This window comes from Bidens hawaiensis, unplaced genomic scaffold (genome assembly GCF_021521415.1).
Source record: "Bidens hawaiensis isolate Kalapana, Puna unplaced genomic scaffold, B.hawaiensis_p1.1 tig00000001_1, whole genome shotgun sequence".
NCBI lineage: Eukaryota > Viridiplantae > Streptophyta > Magnoliopsida > Asterales > Asteraceae > Bidens > Bidens hawaiensis.
The window spans coordinates 2,902,948-2,928,136 of NW_027491014.1; the positions used below are offsets into that span (position 1 = coordinate 2,902,948).

The 25,189-nt window shown below is 38.0% G+C and overlaps 2 protein-coding genes and 2 pseudogenes across 3 annotated transcripts; 1 reads left to right on the forward strand and 3 right to left on the reverse strand.

The window, feature by feature from the left end:
- Positions 1-2,206: 2,206 nt before the first annotated feature.
- On the forward strand, positions 2,207-5,705 carry LOC143626511 (uncharacterized; annotated as a pseudogene). The gene is made up of 11 exons (XR_013152482.1): positions 2,207-2,284; positions 2,367-2,761; positions 2,848-3,026; positions 3,166-3,316; positions 3,417-3,551; positions 3,618-3,689; positions 4,178-4,467; positions 4,532-4,762; positions 4,837-4,916; positions 4,993-5,088; positions 5,180-5,705. The product of XR_013152482.1 is annotated as an uncharacterized LOC143626511 (transcript).
- A 402-nt stretch (positions 5,706-6,107) lies between these two features.
- LOC143627400 (3-oxoacyl-[acyl-carrier-protein] synthase II, chloroplastic-like) lies at positions 6,108-6,632 on the reverse strand. The gene is made up of 4 exons (XM_077097482.1): positions 6,606-6,632; positions 6,485-6,553; positions 6,321-6,387; positions 6,108-6,250 (listed from the first exon to the last, which is right to left on the reverse strand). Exons 1-4 carry the CDS (start codon positions 6,630-6,632, stop codon positions 6,108-6,110), a joined length of 306 nt encoding a protein of 101 aa, XP_076953597.1.
- Positions 6,633-19,039: 12,407 nt separating this feature from the next.
- Positions 19,040-19,774, reverse strand: LOC143628348 (acetyl-CoA carboxylase 1 pseudogene; annotated as a pseudogene).
- A 667-nt stretch (positions 19,775-20,441) lies between these two features.
- Positions 20,442-24,411, reverse strand: LOC143592062 (acetyl-CoA carboxylase 1-like). The gene is made up of 5 exons (XM_077072279.1): positions 24,383-24,411; positions 23,485-24,253; positions 23,117-23,402; positions 22,802-23,039; positions 20,442-22,732 (listed from the first exon to the last, which is right to left on the reverse strand). The coding sequence occupies exons 3-5, from the start codon at positions 23,170-23,172 to the stop codon at positions 22,394-22,396; spliced, it is 633 nt and encodes a 210-aa protein (XP_076928394.1). The 5' UTR covers positions 23,173-23,402; positions 23,485-24,253; positions 24,383-24,411; the 3' UTR covers positions 20,442-22,393.
- Positions 24,412-25,189: the final 778 nt, after the last annotated feature.

The window sequence follows — 25,189 nt, forward strand, 5'->3', positions numbered from 1 at the left end:
AACATGATTATTTTCACTTTAGGAGTGTAAACCATTCGGCTCGTTTTGACTTACAAGAGCTCAGCTCGGGTTTCGAAGGGTTCGGATAGGGTTTATTGCGAACTAGATTTTCATCCTGGCGCATTGCGCCGGGGTAGCTGGCAAAACCCAAAAGTTGAAACCCGGGCGTTGGTAAAACCCGAATGTTACGACGATGCGTCGACACGAATTTGGTCAGTATCGGCTGCGCTCATAACAATATAGACACCATTGGTAAAATTTGAGGGTTAAAACCCAAAATATTAATTCGTCAAATTAACACATAAAAAAACAAATATTGAAGACGATGCTTAGTTGGTAGGCAAACCCAGACGGTGGTAAAAACCAAAGCATTGTTGGTCCCGAGCATTGAGGCGGTAACTTGACACGAATTTGGTCGGTTTTGATTACGTACCTTACGGTACCGGAATTAAAAAACTAAAAAAATAAAAAACTTGAGGTGGACCAACGGCCAATTTGGGGTGGGGGGGTAGCGTTGTCGGCAATGGGCTTTAAATAAAGCCGCGAGTTTGCGTGAACTCGGCCGATTTCTTTCAGATTTGTTATGGTACCATAACTAAAAAAATTGACGTTTGATCAGTATCCATTACGTTTATTGTGGTAACTAAACTAAAAAAATACAAAAGTCGCCGACCAATACGGTGCCGCCAAGTGGCCAATAAGCCACTTGCGGCACCAAACTTTTAAATTATATATAGTTATAATTCACTTGGTGCTTTATTAATTAACAATGATAGGATAGGAGGTCTATGCGATTAAAGTTTAGATTCTTGTCGATTGTGTTTCGTAATTTGACTGCTTATTATCATTGTTGTATAAATCGCTAGTAGTCACCGAATCGATTTTTGTCAAAAATGTTATTTGGCCTAGTAAATTAGTCAGAATATTTAAAGTATTATTTGAAAAATTGTACTTATTAATCCAATCTAGCTTATGCTTGGTTATGTGTGGTAATTTGATTGCTAGGAGGCATATGCGATTAAAGTTTAACTCTTTTTCAATTATATGTGTTCATTGTTGTATAAATCGTGATTAGTCAACGATTCAAAGCTAATCAGTATGCTACTGAGCTGATTTTATTAATTAACTAGTGGTTGGACCCCCCGCGTTGCGGGGCGCGAGGGTGGGGGAGGGGTTGCATGACAAAAAACACCACGTGTGAAAGGTGTTGGGGTCTGCGTTGCGCGCTATTTAGATTAGCATTAACGAAAGCTATTACACGTGTGTGGCTTGCAGTAACCTTATAGGCCTTCTTTACATCATATTTGAATGTCTTTTGAGTTTTGTCTTCAAGACATGATAGCAGCCCAATCAGAACTTCAAGGGATGAGCCTTCAAAAGTTTGGGCTGCAATGACTATGGTAAGAAGTATAGGGAATTCCCCGCAGGTTTAACGTATTTGATTGCACAAACAGGAAAGGTAATTCAAAATAACTCGAGTACGATGATCAGGCTTTTTTAAACCCATATGCTAACATTGACAAATCTGATTTCTGGATTACATAAGTTTGACTAAAAAGTCAACTGAACTAAAGTCATTACCAGGTTTAATTCCATTAGAGTTTGGAGGCCTAACTGGAGGAAGTATAGTAATCTGCTGAATAATTATATTTTTGAATGCCTGCATCAACCAACTATATAAATAAACAATCATCAATAAAATAAAACCACAAAGTACACTCGATTAAAACATATCATTCACACCTGCTACATATTGAATGCACATTCCATGAAGGCAAGTCAATCAAAGAATTTGAGTATCTAAATTCAATTAAATATGGAAGTCTATACTTCAACTTGCCTCCATGAAATTTGTCCCACCACATGCCTCGCTAACCATTTTGTTGTTACCTTTAAAAGATCAAACATAACCATTGTATACTATTCTCACAAAAGTGTTCAACGATTGAGCAAGTTGATTTATACAATGTTTTCCATGTCACATCGAAGTTTTTCTGTGCAGAGCTCTTCCAACAAATTCCAAGTCAATGCAAAGTCACAATAGAGGGCTTAGGCAAGTATCATCGCATCAACAACCTAAATCCCTAATCTGATTGATCGTTAGTTAGCGAGTTCTGTGTAAATGAACTAACAGCGGTGCGATTTGACTCTACATTTTCAGGTGAGTTCAGCTCTTGCTTCGTAAAGATCCGTCTGATGTCAATGTATGGATACTCCCTATCTTGAAGCAGAAAATGAATATTTATTGGAAAATATTCGAGTCTTGAAGCTGAAATCTGCAAAGGTACAGATGCTTCTGTACTCTCCTATATCACGGTTTAGCTTCATCCAGTGTTTTTGACTTTTGACATGTTAGCTTGTACTAGCATGAGCAAGAAGGACGTATTCATTCTGCCAGGAGTCTTGACGGGCTCATATATTCTCTATGGTCTTTGCTGCCTTCATTTTGCAACTATCCTGTGGAAGAGTTTTAAGGATTTAGAAGACGAATTATGCCGTTCTCTTCGCGAAGAGCCTGGTTTTTCGTGGAGTAATATGCTCCAGTCTGCAGATTCTCGTTCAACAGAATAAAAGAGTAACGGAAGGGGAAAGTGAACCCTCTGGTAAAGTCAGCGTTAGTCAACAGCGAGCAGTTTCCCTCTACACTTCAGAATTTGTAGCTCGTAATTTGGAGGTGTTAAGATCCTCTGCACGTGAGATTTTGTCTACACTATCAGGAGTTTTTGTTAAATCTTCCAAAAATGACGGTGGATCTTTGCAGGTAGCAAGTTTGACTTTGATGGTCTTGTATATTTAAAAGTTTGTCTCGTAATCGTCTCAAGAGTTTGTTAAATTTCCATTTTGTAGAGAACAATTGGTGAGTTTGCATCTATTGCTGACAAAAATGTCGTCTCGAGGGTGTTTAAGAGCACGATGCAAAAATTACTAAAGGTGACAAAGGAAGCTGGCAAAACACAAGATACCAAAGGTTCCAGCTCTATGGAAATTGATAACTCGTCAAATGAAACTTCACTGGCACAAACTCGGTAAGCATCTTTATATAAATCCTAGTATTAATAATCAACTAGTTAACAGTAAACCCTAAAAATAATTCGTGGACCAACGAGCAGTCTGCGATGGCACCGACAAGTATAATTTGATTAGAAGGCTTATTTTTTATTTCAGGGCAAAGCTATATGACTTGGCCGTTGCACTTTTACCAGGCTTAGGTACACAGGAGGTTGATCTTTTATTTCTTGCAGTAGAACCTGCACTGAAGGACACTGAAAGTTCGATTCAAAAGAAGGCATACAAAGTTCTCTCAGTAATCCTCGAGGTATTCTATTTATGTGATTTTATTTTTCTGTAAGTTTTGTTTTTATCCAACTTAAACACTGGAATTCATTTTGATTTAAAACCTTGTTGGACTTGGACAGCATGATGACAGTTTCATAGCAAGAAAGCTTGAAGAGTTGCTCAAGCTGATGTTTGAAGTGATGCATTCATGTCATTTTTCAGCCAAGCGGCACAGGCTCGACTGTTTATATTTTTTGATTGCACACGTCTCAAAGGTAACAGGCAACACTCGCTAGATGCATAAACGTGAGACTTGATGCAATAAAAGTATTGTTTTGCAGGATAATTCGGAACAGATGAAACGTGAAATTGTTGCTTCTTTCTTGACTGAAATTGTACTTGGACTTAAAGAGGTACTTACTGCTTGAGTCATGCTGTTAAATTAACAAAGCTTCATTTTACTTATTGACTGAAAACGACACGAGAACACAACACAACTCGAACCTAACATGAAATTTGCAGGTTTGGGTTGACCTGTTTAACCCATTTACATTTTTTTAAATGTGTTTTATGTAATAAATTTAATTGGTATGGGTATCTTATGCTAAAATTTAAAACAAAAAGGGGAAGTTCGACATAAGATTTAAAATGAAAATATAATTATTTTATATTAGTTTGTATTGTTTTTGCTGTAAAGTTATAAAATTAAAGTATTAGTATGTTAACACAAAAAAGAGGGGTTAAACGGGTCATGTTCAGGTCAACCCATGATTATGCGGTTCGTATTTGGGTTTGTGTCAAATTTTCAGGTTCGTTTTTGGCTGGATCCGTCAACTCACGAACATGACTCGTTTTAACATCCCCACTTGTTCATATATCTGAATCTATGATTTGCATGCAGTCCAACAAGAAAACAAGAAACAGAGCATATGAGATTATTGTTCAAATTGGGCGTGCCTGCGTGGATGAAGACAAGGGTGGAAACAAGGAGAACTTCTTTAATTATCATCGATAAGACGATAAGTAATATTCATTTCGGATGGTGTAGGTGGCTGGTGGTCTTGCTGGGGAGACACCTCACATGATCAGCGCAGCGGTTAAGGGCATTGCTCGTTTGACATACGAGTTCAATGATCTTCTATCGAATGCACATTTCTCCTCCTTCAACGAAAGAGCAGAGAAATAAATAAAGTATATTTTTCAATGTTTGTGTACCATTTGCCATTTTATAGTGTCTAATTTTTTATTGCTGCAGGCCAGTTTAGGTTTTCTAAAGGTATTAGTTGCCAAGTCTCAAGCTGAAGGATTGCAAACTCATATGGGGAGCATGGTGGACGCGTTGCTGAGATGGCAAAGTAGCAGCAAGAATCATTTCAAAGCAAAGGTGAAGCAGCTCCTAGAAATGCTTGTGAAAAAGTGCGGTCTTGATGCTGTTAAGGAAGTGATGCCCGAAGAACATATGAAGCTGCTCACAAATATAAGAAAGGTTTGTTGCGTTGTGGACCGATCAATCTATCCATCTATCAAATTAGGTTTAACTAAATAATATCGTTACTGCAGATAAACGAACGAAAAGAGCGAAAACATTCTGCTAACACCGAGGAAACCAAATCTCGTCTAACAAAAGCAACCACATCAAGGTTCCGTCACACATTATTGTTAGTTATAATCTCTGATAATTTAAGCATGAATTAAGTTAAATTTTTTTTCCCACAGGTTGAGCAGATGGAACCATACAAAAATATTCTCTGATTTTGGTGATGACGAAACCAAAGATATGGGCCCACATAGCTCCAAAAAGTTATCAATCAAGTTTGTTCTTTTGTCTCAATTATTTATACTACAGTAGGAAATATACATAAATAATAGATTAAAGTATTTTATTTTAATAATTTTAATGCAGGTCCAAAAGAGCAAGGAAGAGGTTGGCAGAAGACGGGTATGAAGAGTTGGGAGACGAGCCACTCGACTTGCTTGACCGTGAAAGGACAAGATCATCCCTAAGATCCGGTGACAGTCTGAAAAGGAAGCTGCAGTCTGATGATGAGCCGGTGATAGATGCTGATGAAAGGCTAATAATATCCGCAGAAGACGATGCAACCTTCAAGAAAGAGATCACCGAGTCTGAACCTGATGTGAGGAGTGTGGCGTCTCGAAAAACAGAAAAACGAAGGAAAACGGGCCCGTCTGGTTGGGCTTACACGGGTTCAGAATACTCGAGCAAGAAGGCAGGTGGAGATTTGAAGAGGAAAGGGAAGTTTGAGCCGTATGCTTATTGGCCACTGGACCGTAAGTTGGTTAGCCGTAGACCAGAGCATCGGGCGGCTGCAAGGAAGGGTATGTCCAGTGTGGTTAAGAAGCTTCAAGGACAAAGCGTCTCGAATGCTTTAGCGATTAATGGATTGAAAAGCAAAAAGAAACGCGGTTAGAAGATGTGTGTATACTAGAAGATATTGAATCCTTTGCAATGCTTTATTTATGATTGGGATGTGATATTGGTGAAATTCAATTACATTTTTTACAAAGCATGTTACTAGAAAAGCTTTTAGCTTTGTTTACTATTATTTAAACTTACACTTTTCAGATTTTTACAAAGTTTGTTTACTATTATTTAAAATTACACTAAATATTCAGTTTGATTGTTCTGTATTCGGTTCACATTCCAAGCTAACCTCTTTGAAATTAAAAAGTAAACCATAAAACTGTTTGTTGCACAACAATTGTTCGACAACAGTCGATTCGAAAAACATAATACGATTTCATTCCACACATGATTCTACAACAATAGTTTATTATTATAATATAGTAAAACACAAATACATATTTCTCTGTTACATCTGGCCAAAACAATGAAGAAGAGGTTGGTATTCCTTGACGGGTGTTGATGTAGCATGCGCATTTATGTAATTCACATCCTCCCTACTCACCCCAGCCTGCGACAATGCTTTCTCTATGCATAAAATCACACTGGTACCTAATGATAAACATCAATGACTTGTTCATCTCATTTATAAACCAAGCAAGCAACAAAAGAATATACCTACCTTGAGGATGAGGCTCGGTCATCACAAGTGAAGCTTCCACCCAAAAACTCAGCATAGATTGTAGTACCTGTTCAAATAAACAAATAATTCATTAGCATCCAGCGGGAACGAACGAAAGAAAGAAAGAAAGAAACACAAACAAACTATTAATTAATATCCACCACCTTAGCATGCTCAAGTTCTTCCAGCAAAGCAATAGAACATGCACCAGCTGCTTCTCCCATAACACGGCCCTGTTTGAACCACCAATTTTCATCAAATAATAATTTCATTTAAATGATATACTGCTACAACAAGTAAATTGAATCCCATGGACGGGACAGGGTCATTGTTTCTCTGTGCATGCCACAAATCCTCCCACAGTATCGATTATGTTAACAAACAAACAAACAAACAACTTGCACAAAAATAATAATAATAATAATCAAATTACCTACACTGTCAGAGAAGTAAACATAAATAAAGATGTTCAGTTGACCGATAAAAGCAGCTTCACCTCTGATGATGTGATTGGCTGCATTCAGTATACAAAAGTTGCACGCTGTAGAGATGGAATAGTACGTTCGGACCCATCCACCCCTGAAGCACACACAATATTATGAAAATGATAAGTTAAAACACTTGCAAGATTTAAAAAAGAAATCCATTCAACTAAAGGTCACCAGATCCCATATTAGTAGTGGCAAAGGGTACACAGAAAGGAAAGGATTCATCTTCCTATACGAGACCCTCTATGGCGTCATTGAAAACCTAATAGAATATGAATTAACCCAAGGTTGAATGATTACAAGTCAATCCAATAACATACATGTAATCAGTAAAATGGAAGTGTAATTGAATACCTGAACTTGCCTTCCAAAATGAACTGTTAAATAATTTTTGGTAAAATTGATGTGCTTAAACGTTAGTTATTTTTATCATTGGCATGGTGCAATTACTGTATGTGAAATTTTATTGGGTACGATGTCTAACGAGTTTAGCTCTTGATAACTCAGCTCAAACACCAGACTAGTCAATGCATACTGTGTAGAGTATCATACGACGATTTGCATTTGGAAATCATGTGCTGGGAGATCATTAAGCTATAGAAAGAGAAGACGAAGACAAAAAATAGAATGAAAGACAAGGCAAAACGTGACAAAGACAAGAGAACAACGCCTGTGCAAGAAACAAGCGAAAAAAAAGAGATGGAAAAACGAAGAAACAAGCGCAACGAAAAGAAACACAGCCCAGATTATACCAAAAACAAAATCAATTGTTTCAGAACCTAGATGCATGTGTATATATCATGAACATCAAAGTTAGTAAGTTACCATAGGTCTAATTCAAGTTTATTCATGTGAGAAAAGATGGTTGATTTTTTTTTATTTTTTTGATATGCAATGAATCATTTGTATTGAATTTTGTTAATATATATGATCCATCCAAAGTATCAAAAGCTTTTAATAAACTAGTTTAAGAGTTCTTTATATAGTCTAACTCGAATCAGACCATTGAAATATGATAGTTTTTACAGATTATTATGACAATAAATACTTGAATCTCACTTCCTCTTCTTCTTCATCGCCTACACTCAATTCGGCCCGATCACCCTCCCCTCGGAGTTGTTCAATCAACTTACTTTTGGTCACCGGATCCACCTGCAACAAAACCAAACATTAAAACATTCTCGTTTTTATGTTCACAAATGCTAAAATCAATTACCTCTTTCAAAAGTGCAGCCAGGCCCTGCGGTAAAGCATCCCCGATCTTTAACAACTGATTCTAAACCTTCTTTGCAAGCAACTCGGTTAACTTGTCGGTGTAATTCTTGGGGTCATCTTTCCATGTGAAAAACGCATCGTCATCGACCCATAAGTCTTCAGTACTTTTCGTTTCCAGGAACCATTTCTTAATCATATCATAAGCCGACTTGTAGGAAAGTGTGTCACCCGCAGCCTCACAGATGCTACTGATTAAAGAAGCCTTGGCCAGCCTACGACTGAGCCTTTCGTAGAAGAAAAACCGAGAAACTTTCCAGTCAACCACCTTTTTGACCACTCCCTTCTCAGCCATTTGGAACGATGTATCATGAAGCTCAGCAAACTTTGTAGCGATCTGAGTGTAAATCGGCAACAGCTGTTTCTCACGGGCTTTTATCTGGTCAAACACAGTTTGATCATATTTCGATGATGTCACACCCCGACCAAAGGCGGCGGAACATGCCGGGGTGCAACGAATGCTCATAAGCGCATGACACTATTTAAAGCGACAATATTTAACAAACTCATTTCATTTCACAACATCGAAAATGTCACATAACCAAATATTCATAACTCAAATACAACAAAATATAACAAAATATAGCAAATCAAATATTGTTCATTTTTGCTAATATCCTAACGGTATTTGTGACGTTTTCTTCACCGAACTCCATAATCAACCTAGATGCAAACCTGTAACATTTCATAAAATAAAGTTTATCAACACAAAGGTTGGTGAGCAATTCATAAGTTTGAACAATAGATATATAGTATGAAAAGCCACAAAACTAGTATACAAAACCATAAATAATAGCTATAAACTTGGATAAATAGTTATCGCTAACAAGTTAGCGACACCCAACTATAAGGGGTTGCCAAATAGTTTAGGATTTTATAGTTATCGTTAATTGCATTACGTTAACGACACCTTGCCATGAGGGGTTGCCAAATGGTCTAGGATTTATAGTTCCACCATCCAAAAGCGATAAACACATAGTCAAATAAGCATAGAACACCAAATCGAACAATTATTCAAGTAAGGTATACAACAATGTTTGTGGTTTAAGACCCAACTATAAAACATTTAGTTTAGATAAGTTGAAATGTCACCCCAAAAATGAAAGATAGAAAACGGGGTATGAAGTTACTCACGTTCAAGTAATAAACTTGAAAGATTGATTATTTGGAGATTTGCCGGAACGACGAGTTTGACGTATGAAGCCTAAATAAAAGAAAGTCTTGGATTTAGAAAGGTTGTCTTGAAGATCTTTAAATAAAATAATTGTTGCAAAAACTAATCAATTAAAGTTCAAGGTTTAAAATGTAACTATTTAAGAATTTATAATAATAACCCTTTTAAAAAATGTAAGTTTGCTCAAAACCGGGTTAAAGTATCTAACCTTAATATTTACTTAACCAATGTTAAGTAATAAGGTGGGGAAAATGCTAAAATGCAAGTTCCATTAGGCTAAAGATACTAAAACGGGTTTTTAACGAGTGTTCGGGTTGTCGGTTCGGGTCTTGACAAATGGTCAAACCTAAAGTTAACTTTCCAAAATATTAATTGTTATGAGATAACTCATTAAAACATACTAACACTTAACCAAGTACGTAGATATATTGTTTAGAACTAACAACGCACGTTAAGCGAGTGTTCGGTTTTGTCGGTCCAAACTATGTTATGAGATCAAGTTGGATCCAACTATTTCAAGTACTTAAGAAAATAATTAAAATCAGTTTGTAAACTATTTTTTTAAAGAAATATACAAGTCTTGATAGCTAAAAACACACTTGTGTGTCTTAAGCGAGTAAAAGTCGGTATAGTTCGGTTTGGTTCGGTCTCCATCTCAAAAATAGTTCATAGATGGTTTCTACATGCCCAAATATCATAGAACTTGTATATTGGTTTATAAATGAAGAAAACTTAAATTTTACAACAAAAAAAGTTAACTACAAGTCTTTTAAGCAAAAGTTTCGGTTTAGTTCGGTTTCCATCTCCCAACGAGTTCATAGATGGATTCCATATGCTTAATATCAAAGAACTTGTAAAAATGATTTTTGAAACTCAAATCTAGCAATAAACATGTTTAAACAACTATTTTAACAAAACTAGTAAACAAAAGTTCGGTTTCCGGTTTGGACTAGTTTCGGTTAAACCGAGGTTAGTCTTATACAAACCCACACCATGGAACTTGTAAATAAGATGAACAAACTAAAGGGTTAGAAGTTAGTCATAAGTGATATGTATAATAAGTTATGTGTGTGTAAATATATATCAAGAACACGAAGTCCTCCATGAAGCCTTGCCTTATGACATTCGAAACTTAACCAACCAAAGTCGGTGAAGTAACAAATAAAGGAAACAAGGGGTGTGTATTATATATATGTTGTACCACCATATTCAAGAGTTAGTAATGTTAGATGAACAAGTTAGAATGAAAGACTATATTTAGTTTGACTTGAGAAGTCAAAACTTCAAGAATACATAAGAAATAACAACCTTGAATCTATGGAGTTTTGAGAGAGTTTTTGGAGATGTAGCAAGAGTAAAATGAAGAAGATGGGTGTGTATATATAGGGAAGGAGTGAAAGGTTGGGTATAAAGATTCTTTTATGGTTTGCATAAAAATGGGTATGTTTAAATGGTCAAACAATGCATAATATAAAAAAACAATATTTTATATATTTTATATATTTTAAATGACAAGATCCAATATTTTATATATTTGAAATGTTCAGGTTACAAATGGGTCGGGTTTACATAACAAAAGTGACCCGAAATTGACGAATGTCTCAGTATTCCCTACTTTAGGAAATTTCGTCCCGGAATTAAGATGAAGACGACGATGCAAACAAATGTGGATACTTCTCTTTCATTGCGTCTTCTCGCTCCCAAGTAAACTCCGCACCACGCCGTGATTCCCAACGAACTTTTACTTACCGAATACGACTACGCTTGGTTTTCTTCTCTTTGCGATCCATAATCTCAACGGGTGGTTCAACCATAATCATAGACTCATCAACATGAACTTCATCGAAGGGTGTATGAAGATTACCCTCGGCTAGGCACTTTTTGAGATTCGAAACATGAAATGTCGGATGAACACCGGCAAGTTCTTGCGGTAGTTCAAGTCGATACGCTACTTTCCCAACACGCTCAAGAATTTTAAAAGGACCAACGAAACGAGGAGCTAGTTTACCCTTCTTTCCAAAACGGACTACCCCCTTCCAAGGAGATACTTTTAGAAGGACAAGATCGTCAACATTAAATTCGATCGGTTTTCGCCGTTTGTCGGCGTAACTCTTTTGACGATTTCTAGCGGTTAGGAGATTTTTACGGATTTGATTAATGACGTCGGTGGCTTCTTGGACCATTTCGGGTCCCGTGATTTGAGCTTCACCGATTTCGTTCCAACAAATCAGGGAACGACATTTACGACCGTAAAGAGCTTGAAAAGGAGCCACATCAATGCTAGAGTGGTAGCTATTGTTGTAGGAGAACTCGATGAACGGAAGATGAGAATCCCAATTCCCACCGAAATCAAGAACACATGCTCGTAGCATATCCTCAAGTGTTTGGATTGTACGTTCGGATTGACCGTCCGTTTGAGGATGATAAGCGGTGCTAAGATCGAGACGTGTTCACAAAGCTTCTTGAAGTGAACGCCAAAAATGAGAGGTAAAACGGGCATCGCGGTCGGAGATGATAGACAATGGCAAACCGTGTCGGCACACGATTTCCCGAACATAGATTTGAGCAAGCTGCTCGACAGAATACTTCTCGCGGATCGGAATGAAATGAGCAGATTTGGTTAATCGATCGATGATCACCCAAATGCTATCGTTGCCTTTTTGGGTTTTGGGTAATTTGGTGATAAAGTCCATAGCAATGTCTTCACATTTCCAAACGGGAATCGGTGGTTGCTCGAGTAGACCAAAAGGTCTTTGATGTTCGGCTTTGACTTTCGAGCAAGTAAGACATTTAGATACAAACAACGCTACGTCCTTTTTCATACCCGGCCACCAAAAGGTAGCACGAAGATCGAAGTACATCTTATCCGTATCGGGATGAACTGAATAGTGCGAATTATGAGCTTCGTCGAGAATACAAGTACGAAGGTCATCGCGATCGGGAACCCACAAACGATTGAGAAAATACAAAAGACCACCGGGTTTGGTTTCGAGTTGAAGTTCGGCTCCACATGACATTTCGTCATACATGTTACCTTCTTCAACGGAGGTGCGTTGAGCTTGAAAGATACGAATTTGAAGATCGGTTTGAACAATGACACTTAGAAGCAGAACGGATTTAACAATAACCTTTCGGCTTAGGGCGTCGGCGACAACATTCGCTTTACCGGGGTGGTAGCGAATCTCGCAGTCGTAATCACTAAGTAATTCGGCCCATCGTCATTGTCTCATGTTGAGATATTTTTGGTCAAAAATGTGTTGAAGGCTTTTATGATCGGTAAAAACCACACATTTTGTTCCATAAAGGTAATGTCTCCACATTTTGAGAGCGAAAACGACGACACCAAGTTTGAGATCGTGAGTCGTATAGTTCTTCTCGTTGACCTTAAGTTGCCTTAATGCGTATGCGATGACTTGACCTCGTTGCATGAGAACACAACCAAGTCCTTGATGGGATGCATCACAAAATACAACAAAATCATCGTTTCCATCGGGAAGAGTTAGAATAGGAGCATTGCAAAGCATGTCCTTGAGAGTACAAAAGGCTTCCTCTTGCTTCGAACCCCAATCGAAGGGTTGTCCCTTATGGGTGAGAGAGGTAAGAGGCAAAGAGATCTTGGAAAAATTCCGAATGAAACGCCGATAATATCCGGCCAAACCGAGGAAGGATCGAATTTCCGTGGGAGTCGTTGGAGTTTTCCAATCCTTAACAGCCTCAATTTTAGCGGGATCAACATGAATACCTTTGTCGTTTACGATATGTCCCAAAAATTGAACTTCCTCGAGCCAAAATTTACATTTGGAGAATTTGACATAGAGTTGTTCGTTTCTAAGGAGCTCGAGAATGGAACGCAAATGATGTTCATGTTCGGCTTTGGATTTAGAGAAGATAAGGATGTCATCAATAAAGACAATAACGAATTTATCAATGAATGGTTTACAAACGCGGTTCATGAGGTCCATAAACACCGCGGGTGCATTTGTTAACCCGAAGGGCATAACCAAAAATTCGAAATGTCCATATCGAGTACGGAAAGCGGTTTTTGGAATGTCTTCTTCGCGAACACGCAATTGATGATAACCCGATCGAAGATCAATTTTGGATAAACAAGTTGCGCCTTGAAGTTGGTCGAATAAGTCGTCGATACGTGGCAATGGTTAACGATTTTTAATAGTAAGTTTGTTGAGTTCTCGATAATCGATGCACATACGAACGAGCCATCCTTCTTTTTCACGAAGAGAACAGGAGCGCCCCAAGGAGAAGAGCTTGGACGAATGAAGCCTTTATCGGAAAGTTCTTCGAGTTGGTTTGATAGTTCTTGCATTTCCGATGGGGCTAGACGATAAGGAGCCTTGGCCACGGGCATCGCGCCGGGCACAAGATCGATTTGGAATTCAATCGGACGAACGGGAGGAAGACCGGTAACATCATAGGGAAAGACATCAAGGAAATCACGCACAATAGGAATATCTTGGATTTTCCTTTCCTTTTTGTCTTTTGTCACCGAGAGAGCTAAAAACGGAACGTACTTTTGGCGTAAGTACTTTTGCGATTGAGCACACGACATGAGATTTAGCCTTCGAGACGTTGTGTTTCCAAAGACCTTAAGAACCTTGCCGTTGACAAGCGGAATGCGAATGAATTTATCAAAACAAACGACTTCGGCACGGTGCAAAGACAACCAATCCATGCCTACTATGACATCGAAGCTACCCATTTGCATCGGGATGAGATCGATGGAGAATTTATGCTTAGAAAGAATAAGAGAGCAATCATGGACGACGGAATTGATGGTAATAGAATTGCCATTGGCGACTTCAACAGAGAACGGTCGGGAAAGCTTAGTTCGAGGCATCGCAAGTTTCGACTCAAATTTCAAAGAAATAAAACTTCTATCGGCACCGGTATCAAATAAAATAGAAGCCAAATGATAGTTCACCAAAAACATACCGTTCACAACATCGTTTGCCACTTGAGCTTGATTTGCATTCATCATAAACGCCCGCCCTTGATTACCATGGTTGACTTGATGTGCTTGTTGTGGAGGTGGAGGTGGTGCTTGGATTGTTTGGATGGGTTGGATGAGTGGTGCATTGAGTTGGGGAATTTGGGGTTGGTAAGTTTGAACTTGGTAAGCTTGTGTTTGATAGTATGGTATGGTTACGGTTTGAGCTTGGTTGGCAAAAACTAAACATGGGCAATTTTGGCGGAAATGGTTGGGATCACCACAATTAAAGCAAGCTCGGGGTTGTTGGGGTTGGTTTGATGGGTATGGTGCATAGCGGCATTGGGCATTTTGGGGAAAGTTTCTCGGTTGGGTTGGTGGGTTAGGTTGGTTGGGTTGGTTTCGTTGGGTGGATCGGCATGTGTTGGGGAAGTGACCAAATCGGTTACAAATTGTACAATGGCGACACGGCGAGTTCGTTGGGTGGTGAAGTTGGCAAGTGTTACATAGTGGGGAGTTACCAATATAAGGTTTTCGGTTTTGGGGAAGAGTTTGGGCTTGTTGTGGTGGTTGAGGTTGGGTGACGGAAAAGTTTTGGTAATTAGTCTTGGGTTTCTACTTCTTGTTGTTGTTGTTGTGTCGGGAGGAGTTGGAGTAGTTTATAGCTTGTGGTGCGGGTTCAATCTTGGCTTGGGGAGCGGGCTCGGTTTTGGCTTTCTTGATTGTTTTCTTGAGGGTTAGGGTACCCTCCTTCACGTGATTTTCCGATAGCCAACCGGCTAACGTGATGGCTTCCTCAAGGTTCGCGGGTTTGCTACTCATGACTGAGTCCCGGATTTTCATCGGTAAACCCCCAATATATTTGTCAATTTCACGTTCGGTTGGGGTGACCAAGTGAGGTACAAGAACGCTTAGCTCGTGGAAACGGAGCGAGTAAGCGGCGTTATCACCACCTTCTTGTTTTAGGTCCCAAAATTCTACCTCAAGCTTTTGGAGCTCGTGTTTAGGACAGAATTTCTTCTTCATCAGCGCCTTGAGCTCGGCCCATGGAAGCGCCATGGCCACATCCGTAACTTGGAGGTTCATGACACTACCCCACCAAGTTAGGGCGGTTCCCCTAAACATGCTTGAAGCGAAGTTTGTCTTTTTCGCTTCGGGGCATTCGCTATGTAAAAACACATTCTCCACAGATTCGAACCACTGCAACAACGTAGTCGCACAGTTGGTTCCATAGAATTCGGACGGGTTGGCACTAGTAAATTGTTTAAGCAGGTAGGATGCGGGTTTGGGCTCAATAGGTGCAACAACGGGTGCGGGTTGGTTTGCTTGTATTTGGGTTATTAGTTCGGGAATCACAGCGGCCATTTGCTTGGCGATGATGGCGGCCATACGTCGAGTGGAGTTCTTGCGCGGTTGGCGTCTTAGCGGAAGCATGCTAAAAAATTATAAAGAAAATGGGATAAGTTTTTGGGTAAAAAGGAAATGAATATAAAGGTGTATAAAATAAAATAGGATTTCGATTTTTGAATTGTGAATCCTAGAGTTAGTATGGAGAAGATGTTAGTGTTAGATAAAATATAAAACTTTGTTTATAAATAACAAAACCGAAAACAATAGTAAATGGTTTTTTTTTTTGAGAATTTAAAGCTTAAAAATTTGAGATTTTGAGATTCATAGAGTAGGAAAAATCGTGCATGAACCACCATGACTTGATATTTCAACACTAAAAAGTTTTATAAAACAACATATTGGAGTCTAAACATGTGTACGAACCACCGAAACTTTTTCATGTTTTCGACTCAAATAACGATAATAACACAATAAATCGAGATACAACGTCATGTCAAAACACTAGTCCATGAAATCACCGTAGTTCTATTGTTTTAACACCGAAAATTAGGATGGCGACCGGAATGCTCGCATTCGACTACTTAAAGTATTGACATTTATAACACGATTTATGGTATAGAAAACGAGCATTATAACTCAACCATCCCAGGTAAGTAAATCACCTTCGATTCTTGGAATCTTTTTGTCAAATGGTCATTTTATAATTTCTCGTTTCCCATGATGGCTACAAACCCGAAATAAACGCAACCTTTAAGGGATTTGAAACAACGGGATCCAAGTTAATCTTGTAATCCATAAAACACAATGAAAATCTACTTTTTGCGTTTTAAGGTAAGGATACCTTGGAAATACTATAAAAGTGTGTGTATGTGATCATTTAGGATATTGGTGAATTTTAAACAAGTTAATAAATAAACATGCGATATGAACAATTAGATAGAGTAAACACGTATGAACACACGTATAGGATCCTAAGCATAACAATTCTAGGTCGTTACGTCTAACCACCTATCTTAATTGTCATGGCTCTGATACCAATCTGTCAAACCCCGACCAAAGGCGGCGGAACATGCCGGGGTGCAACGAATGCTCATAAGCGCATGACACTATTTAAAGCGACAATATTTAACAAACTCATTTCATTTCACAACATCGAAAATATCACATAACCAAATATTCATAACTCAAATACAACAAAATATAACAAAATATAGCAAATCAAATATTGTTCATTTTTGCTAATATCCTAACGGTATTTGTGACGTTTCTTCACCGAACTCCATAATCAACCTAGATGCAAACCTGTAACATTTCATAAAATAAAGTTTATCAACACAAAGGTTGGTGAGCAATTCATAAGTTTGAACAATAGATATATAGTATGAAAAGCCACAAAACTAGTATACAAAACCATAAATAATAGCTATAAACTTGGATAAATAGTTATCACTAACAAGTTAGCGACACCCAACTATAAGGGGTTGCCAAATAGTTTAGGATTTTATAGTTATCGTTAATTGCATTACGTTAATGACACCTTGCCATGAGGGGTTGCCAAATGGTCTAGGATTTATAGTTCCACCATCCAAAAGCGATAAACACATAGTCAAATAAGCATAGAACACCAAATCGAACAATTATTCAAGTAAGGTATACAACAATGTTTGTGGTTTAAGACCCAACTATAAAACATTTAGTTTAGATAAATTGAAATGTCACCCCCAAAATGAAAGATAGAAAACGGGGTATGAAGTTACTCACGTTCAAGTAATAAACTTGAAAGATTGATTATTTGGAGATTTGCCGGAACGACGAGTTTGACGTATGAAGCCTAAATAAAAGAAAGTCTTGGATTTAGAAAGGTTGTCTTGAAGATCTTTAAATAAAATAATTGTTGCAAAAACTAATCAATTAAAGTTCAAGGTTTAAAATGTAACTATTTAAGAATTTATAATAATAACCCTTTTAAAAAATGTAAGTTTGCTCAAAACCGGGTTAAAGTATCTAACCTTAATATTTACTTAACCAATGTTAAGTAATAAGGTGGGGAAAATGCTAAAATGCAAGTTCCATTAGGCTAAAGATACTAAAACGGGTTTTTAACGAGTGTTCGGGTTGTCGGTTCGGGTCTTGACACATGGTCAAACCTAAAGTTAACTTTCCAAAATATTAATTGTTTTGAGATAACTCATTAAAACATACTAACACTTAACCAAGTACGTAGATATATTGTTTAGAACTAACAACGCACGTTAAGCGAGTGTTCGGTTTTGTCGGTCCAAACTATGTTATGAGATCAAGTTGGATCCAACTATTTCAAGTACTTAAGAAAATAATTAAAATCAGTTTGTAAACTATTTTTTTAAAGAAATATACAAGTCTTGATAGCTAAAAACACACTTGTGTGTCTTAAGCGAGTAAAAGTCGGTATAGTTCGGTTTGGTTCGGTCTCCATCTCAAAAATAGTTCATAGATGGTTTCTACATGCCCAAATATCATAGAACTTGTATATTGGTTTATAAATGAAGAAAACTTAAATTTTACAACAAAAAAAGTTAACTACAAGTCTTTTAAGCAAAAGTTTCGTTTTAGTTCGGTTTCCATCTCCCAACGAGTTCATAGATGGATTCCATATGCTTAATATCAAAGAACTTGTAAAAATGATTTTTGAAACTCAAATCTAGCAATAAACATGTTTAAACAACTATTTTAACAAAACTAGTAAACAAAAGTTCGGTTTCCGGTTTGGACTAGTTTCGGTTAAACCGAGGTTAGTCTTATACAAACCCACACCATGGAACTTGTAAATAAGATGAACAAACTAAAGGGTTAGAAGTTAGTCATAAGTGATATGTATAATAAGTTATGTGTGTGTAAATATATATCAAGAACACGAAGTCCTCCATGAAGCCATGCCCTATGACATTCGAAAATTAACCAACCAAAGTCGGTGAAGTAACAAATAAAGGAAACAAGGGGTGTGTATTATATATATGTTGTACCACCAAATTCAAGAGTTAGTAATGTTAGATGAACAAGTTAGAATGAAAAACTATAGTTAGTTTGACTTGAGAAGTCAAAACTTCAAGAATACATAAGAAATAACAACCTTGAATCTATGGAGTTTTGAGAGAGTTTTTGGAGATGTAGCAAGAGTAAAATGAAGAAGATGGGTGTGTATATATAGGGAAGGAGTGAAGGGTTGGGTATAAAGATTCTTTTATGGTTTGCATAAAAATGGGTATGTTTAAATGGTCAAACACTGCATAATATAAAAAAAAAACAATATTTTTTATATTTTATATATTTTAAATGACAAGATCCAATATTTTATATATTTGAAATGTTCGGGTTACAAACGGGTCGGGTTTACATAACAAAAGTGACCCGAAATTGACGAATGTCAAAGATGATGCTTGTAGGTTTTGAATTTGTGGGTCGAGTCGAGACATACAATCCAACAACTCTTTGTTACGGAATTTGATTTCAATCATTCCTTCGGGTTCAAGAACGTTTCCTTTTGCGGTTGTCTCTGCATACATTTCAATATGGTCTGAGTTAATCCAACTATCGACAACCACCCATGCTCCTCCACGTAGCTTACTAGTTTTCGGGATGTAAACGAAAACCGGCTGTTTATAAGTTCTAAGATTCTCAACGATTGTCGAGCCCGCTTGCAAAATTCCTTCAAAAAGGTCTCGCTGGCCCGCTGAAAATCCCCGCCAGTTAGCCATGATGAAAAGCGGGAGCTCTTCTCGGTTGAAGTCCATTATAGCTTGAGCCGGTTTACTAGCAGAGTATGGGAACCACACCTGCCCGGCTTGCGGGACCACCCGTTCATGTGAATCAAGCTGCCCGGGATCCGCGGGTATAGTCTGCATCACCGTTTGTGTCTCGACAGCAATGAATCCAACTGGTATCCCACCAAGTTTGGCCCGGCCCGTAACCACTGTCCTGGCCCAACCCTCCAACGTCTCCACAAAACTGTCGCGGTCAAAAATCCCACCAACCCATTTGCCATCCACCATCCCGCCGCAAACAGCAGCCCGAGGGTCACATGAGTTCTCAGGTAGGTACTCCACGGGCCGGTCCACAGGATCCACAGGCGCCAAAACAGGAAGCGGGCCACCTACAAAAGGTGGAACAAAACTCAACCAATTCAAGATTGCTGAAACACCTTCAAGATCATCGGAAACGTTAAATGTACAACACCGTTTGTCCCCATAATTTTGGGGCCACCGAGTTGCATTTGCGAGCTGTAAACCTCTCGGCCCAAAAGCTTGTTGAGCGCCGAAAAGCCAGTTAAAATAATGGGCTGGTCAAGGCGTTGTATGCAGCGCATACCCAAACGGGCTAAATAAGCACCAATCCCTACGGTTCTTCCAGTCACGTATGTTAATGTAAACGTTTCTTTATACGCTTTGGAATACGCAGCCGCAATTGCCTCGCTACCGCTTAAATTCTCAACCCCTAATCCATCTTCTTTCCCTACGATTGTATCAATAACCCATCTCGTTTCGCCACTTTCAAGAATGATTTCATGTGAAATGACTGATGACGTAGGTTGTCACGGTCTACTCAAAAATAATTATTTAAAGACTTAAATACCTATAACTAGTACGGGTAAGTAATGTCGTCTCCTTAGGGACTCAAGGAAAGTGCTAATTTTAATACTACTAATTTAATTAATTAACTAAGGCGGACAAACGATGTCAAGCAGGTTTAGAAAAAAGAATTAATTTAAAAACTAACAATTACTTAAAAACGATTTGTGAATAATATTAATGAAAACATTCATTCTAGGTTCAGGTAATGTGTTAATCAACTTAATCCCAGATTCACTTATCTTGATTGCGCAGTAATTACTACACCTAGTAGTTTGATTGTGATGACAAACGATACCCTAACCGAATTGTTGACACAATTGAACTCGATCTACACAATTAACAATTTATATTTTATGACAACTAATTAAGTAACATGAACCGATGATTATAAGTTCAATGACACAAGAGCCTAACCCTAAGTGTTGATGAACAAAACCAAACAAGTGATGCACTAATCAATACTCGCAAATATAAATTGTTTAAACAATCAAGCAATTAATTAAACAAGATAAAAGCAACAACTCAAATCAAGTTCATAACTTTAAGCTTAGCAAATCTGGTCTTATGAAAAATTACACAAAACCCTAGCCTAGAATGAACAAAGAACTTAGCCGAACATAATCATAACTTCAGTACACTTATCTTGGATGAACATGCAAACCCGACACGAACCGGAAGCCTTGGAATGATGGAAGATCGTCCTAAGCAGCCTCTTTTGCCTCTGGAAGTCGATGATAACCGAATGGGGAAGTTAAGGGGTTTATACAAGGAAAAACTAAATTTTTGGCCGACATTGAGCATCTTTGCGTATTGCGAAGGTGCCAAGTTATACTTCTTCGCGTATCGCGAAGGACAAAATAGTCGCAGCCGCCATTATGCAACTTCGCGTATCGCGAAGTTGCCCTTCATTGCATCTTCGCGTATCGCGAAGATGTAAATTTTCAGATTTTTTAATTTTCTTTTCTTAAATGCCTCGTGATGCGTGCACTTCCAATCTTTCACTTCTTGATCTCCGTTCCAAGCCCGTAACTATCCTTGTTAAGCACCATAGCCTCCAAAGTCCTGAAACACGTAAACAACGCTTGAAGTACCAATGTTCATTCGTTTATTATCCTAAATATAACTAATTAATATATAAAACTACCTTTTACCCAACCATCAACTGACGATTTAATACGACTGTAATCTCCGGAGTCAGATACAGATACTAGGTACAGATACTGGGGGTTCGATTCATTAGACCACCCAATTCTAAAGCAGAAGCGGACCTCCTCAGCAGCCCCGATACGGGCTCCCGAGTTTGCCGCCAGGTAGATTAGGGGCAGTTTCTTGGCACACGCCAGATCGGTGACGGCCTCAAAAAACGCGTCCTCAACTGGGCCGAATGACCCGTTTCTGAAGGTAACATCATTTGCAACCACCCAAATTGTCCTTCCGTTAGGAAACTCGGGTGCAGAGGTTCATGGTCCAAGCCACCATGCCCACATTGTTTAGGCCCGGCTCACGGTTTACCGGCACAAGTGGTGTACCCCATGAGCCGGAAAACATGAGTTCAGTCGCACTTACAAGTTTACCCTCGGGCTTAGGGAGTTTCGATGACCATATATTCTCAAGGGCTGCTTCAAATGCCTGCAGCAAAGCAATCAATAAGAATATTAAAGCATGCAAGTGCACATAAAGGTAACAACTATCTATACCAGTGCAAAGTCATAGCAGTATGTAGTATTGCTTTTCCTAGCCAGTGATCAAGTAGATTCAAAGGCTGAGAAGGTGCGTTTATAGGTACACCATGTAATGGGCCTCCTGTCGAGGTAGCATGATAAACAACCACCTTTTGTTTAACATTGTCTTCGACTTCCCTATACACCTAAACACGGCAAAACAAAAATCAGTTAGTTAAAGCTTACGTAACAGTGCTGTGAAATGACTAAAATACCCCCCTTCTTAGCAGCAACTTACATGTACAATGCAGGTATGACCGGTCACATTGGTGACCACAACCCTCCACGCACCAGGAGAAGAAGACGAGGAGGAGGACATGATGCAAAGCTTAACCTCCCACTCAAAAACGCCTAACCGATGCATCTTTACACCAACCATAGAGTGAATTTCACGAGCCAACTTCACCAGAAGTACCTCAACTGCACCTTCTTCCATATCCACCCTCCTGCACACAAATTATAAGTGTAAACAAGCTGACAGGCATATGTTGTAAGGTGAAAAAATGGCGGTGGCACTTACTGTGAGAACAGAACGAGATCGTTGATATGTTGTTCCTTCAAAACATAGAGGTACATATGAGCATGATCAGACTTAACAGTAGCATTATGAACATGAAGTTCCAACTCTTCCATAGCCGTCACTAAAGATCTCAAAATACTCCTTGATGTATAAGACAGATTCAATTCCTGGTATCCCCAGGGGGGTGAAAACCATTCTTTTGTCGGTTGTCTTACGAGTGTTCTAAGAAACGTTCTTTGAAAAGGAAGCGGTTTTGCAGCATCAATTGTATACATGTGCCATTGACTGTCACGTGACGGAGTGTATTTTCTGTTCTTGTACCCCTTAAGTTTATCCTGAAATGAGAAGAAGCTATTTATAATTCACCTAATATTATTATTTAAGTAAATATAACAAATACAAACCAGTTCAAGATAAATCGATAATGGAGGTTCCAGGTGGCGCATTAACGGCTCTTCTACATAATAATGATTCTTTTCTGACCAATGAAATGAGTGTCTCATTGGGCCCCTACCTTCATCTCTTTGTATTATACAGCTTATAACATCATATCCTGCATTTTTCAGCCTCCAACTTACTTCTTTATCTTTAAGTATTTTTGCCAATCGGTTGACTCTCTCTTGAGCCTGATCCTCATCCCCACTGCAAATGGTTGATCAGATGACAAGTCAACGTACCATCAACCATATATACCTTTTTAAAAATAAATAATAACATACCTGTCTTGAAGCAAACTCATTTGGTTGTTGATACCAGCCAACGCGATGTGCATCATATTACCATGGTTAGTCTGCCCGCTAACCCATTTTGACTTTGACCTTGGGTCAGTGCTGCACTTATCACATCGGGCAAAAACTGAAGAGATTTAATGATAACCATAGTTCCCAATTTCTTATCAACAAATGGTGTTTCATCATCAAAAGCATTTGATTCCATGAATCGCCACGAAGCAATAAGTCCAGCTCTGTGCCATTGCATTCTAACACTCCCCTTCACAAGATATGGCTGGCTAACAATAGACAGACATGAGGTAAAATGACTATATGCTGCCTCTTGTTTGTTTATCAATTTACGAGCAGTAATATACCTGATATAACCTTCTAACATAGGTCTCAATGACGCACCTTTGAAGGGTGTGATCACTATGGTCAAAGAGACCAACAAGAGCATCTTCAACTGCCAATGGAGCACTCACAATATCCTCCATTCTTTCATTAATTGCACTTTTTCTTTTAATGTTTTCCCCTTCTTCGGTAAACATTTCTAGTTCGGAAAGGCTTCTAGCAATACTTGAGCGAAGTTCACTTAGTTTAGTTTGTTCCAACAATTGACTTGTCTTCAATGCTAACTGTCAACAATAATAATCAAGAAGCAAAAGATCGATCAGTTTAAACCAAACCAAAAGATACTAATTTAAACAGACGATATTAACCTCAGAATAACTACTGGTGTGGTTGAGTGTAGAAAACCATATGAGTTTCTCTCTATAAGGAGCCGGATTAGGGTAAACCAAATGCTCCATCAGTCTTAGTATCAGCTTGTTTTTACTCTTAACACCCACCCTGTATGAAGATTATTATTAATAGTTTAAACAAAAAAAAAAAAAACACAGAGGTCAGGATTCAACCTATTCATACAAGTAAACATGTGAAACACATAGATAAATTGCCAATTTGTAAATTTTAAAAATTAATACCTTCTAAATAATTTTGTTCAAAAGAATAAAATTAGTACTTAAATAATAATAACTTGGTTGTCATATTTGACATGCTATATACCTGATGAGAAAGCACAATGTCCACAATTCTTAAGAGATCTTTCTTGTATTGCAGTCGAAGACGTTCAATAACATCAGCCTGCAAAGAAAAGTATTCCGTTCTGATAACTGAATTTATTGGAATAGACAAATATAACATTCAAAAATATATAAATATATATTTAAGAAAATGAAAGAATAATATGAAATTAGTAGGTTAAGAAAGCACCTGAATATTGTCACTAAACAATTCTTCAATGAACAAATAGTCTTGAAAAAGTGCATGACTCTCTCTACCACCTTCATATGACTTAACAAGACTCATTAACGGTTCGATGAGTCTTTCTTGGGCAACTCTCTCTTTTTCTGAGTAAGATCCAAGGTGGGTCTATACAAAAGTGCAGTATTATTAAGTAAATTATTATATATTTGAACATAAAAAGGTCAGAAAAGAAGTATTTGATTTAAAAAACTAACTTCCAGAACGCCCCTTAACACTTTGGCAGGAAATTCGAAAACTTGTTGAATGGAAATTCCTTCATACTCCTTATACTTGGATTCCAACTGTTATACAACAGAAATTAAAAAAATAAATTTTAAATAAAAATGAATATATATAATTCCAAGAAGTTAAGTTAATTTGCCTTGGCTTTTAGATCTTTAGGAAGTCGATTTGCAAAGCATTCTTGCCATTAAAGGAAAGGAAGCTCAGGACTATCCAGACAAAGAAGCAGGTTTTGTACAACCTAAAATCAAAATGTTATATAAGAAAAAAAAGATTCATATAAACGAAAAAGAAAACGATTTTTACTTGATCAATATTGTGATCATAGCCTGCAAGTATCATTTAGAGTTGCAGCACATTTCTGATGAACTTTGTCTGACATGGCAGTTGGCTGGCCTAGAGCAGGAAAGCTTCCATGAAAAGGTTCTGCTTTTCTTACAGCTGAAGGGTCATCAAGATCAAGCCTTGCTATAAGCTCACCAGCCTACAGTAGTTTGTATTTTGCAAAAAATAAATATGTAAAAGTTTCTA

Excerpts from the sequence above, each read along its gene's own strand:
- LOC143627400 (XM_077097482.1), bottom strand. The coding sequence starts at position 6,632 with ATGGGATTCAATTTACTTGTTGTAGCA. Across the intron at positions 6,554-6,605 it reads TCAATTTACTTGTTGTAGCA|GGCCGTGTTATGGGAGAAGC; the intron begins GTATATCATTTA and ends TGGTTCAAACAG. Across the intron at positions 6,388-6,484 it reads AAGAACTTGAGCATGCTAAG|GTACTACAATCTATGCTGAG; the intron begins GTGGTGGATATT and ends TTATTTGAACAG.
- LOC143592062 (XM_077072279.1), bottom strand. The coding sequence starts at position 23,172 with ATGATGCACATCGCGTTGGCTGGTATCAACAACCAAATGAGTTTGCTT. Across the intron at positions 23,040-23,116 it reads ATGAGTTTGCTTCAAGACAG|TGGGGATGAGGATCAGGCTC; the intron begins GTATGTTATTAT and ends AACCATTTGCAG. Across the intron at positions 22,733-22,801 it reads TATCGATTTATCTTGAACTG|GATAAACTTAAGGGGTACAA; the intron begins GTTTGTATTTGT and ends TTCTCATTTCAG.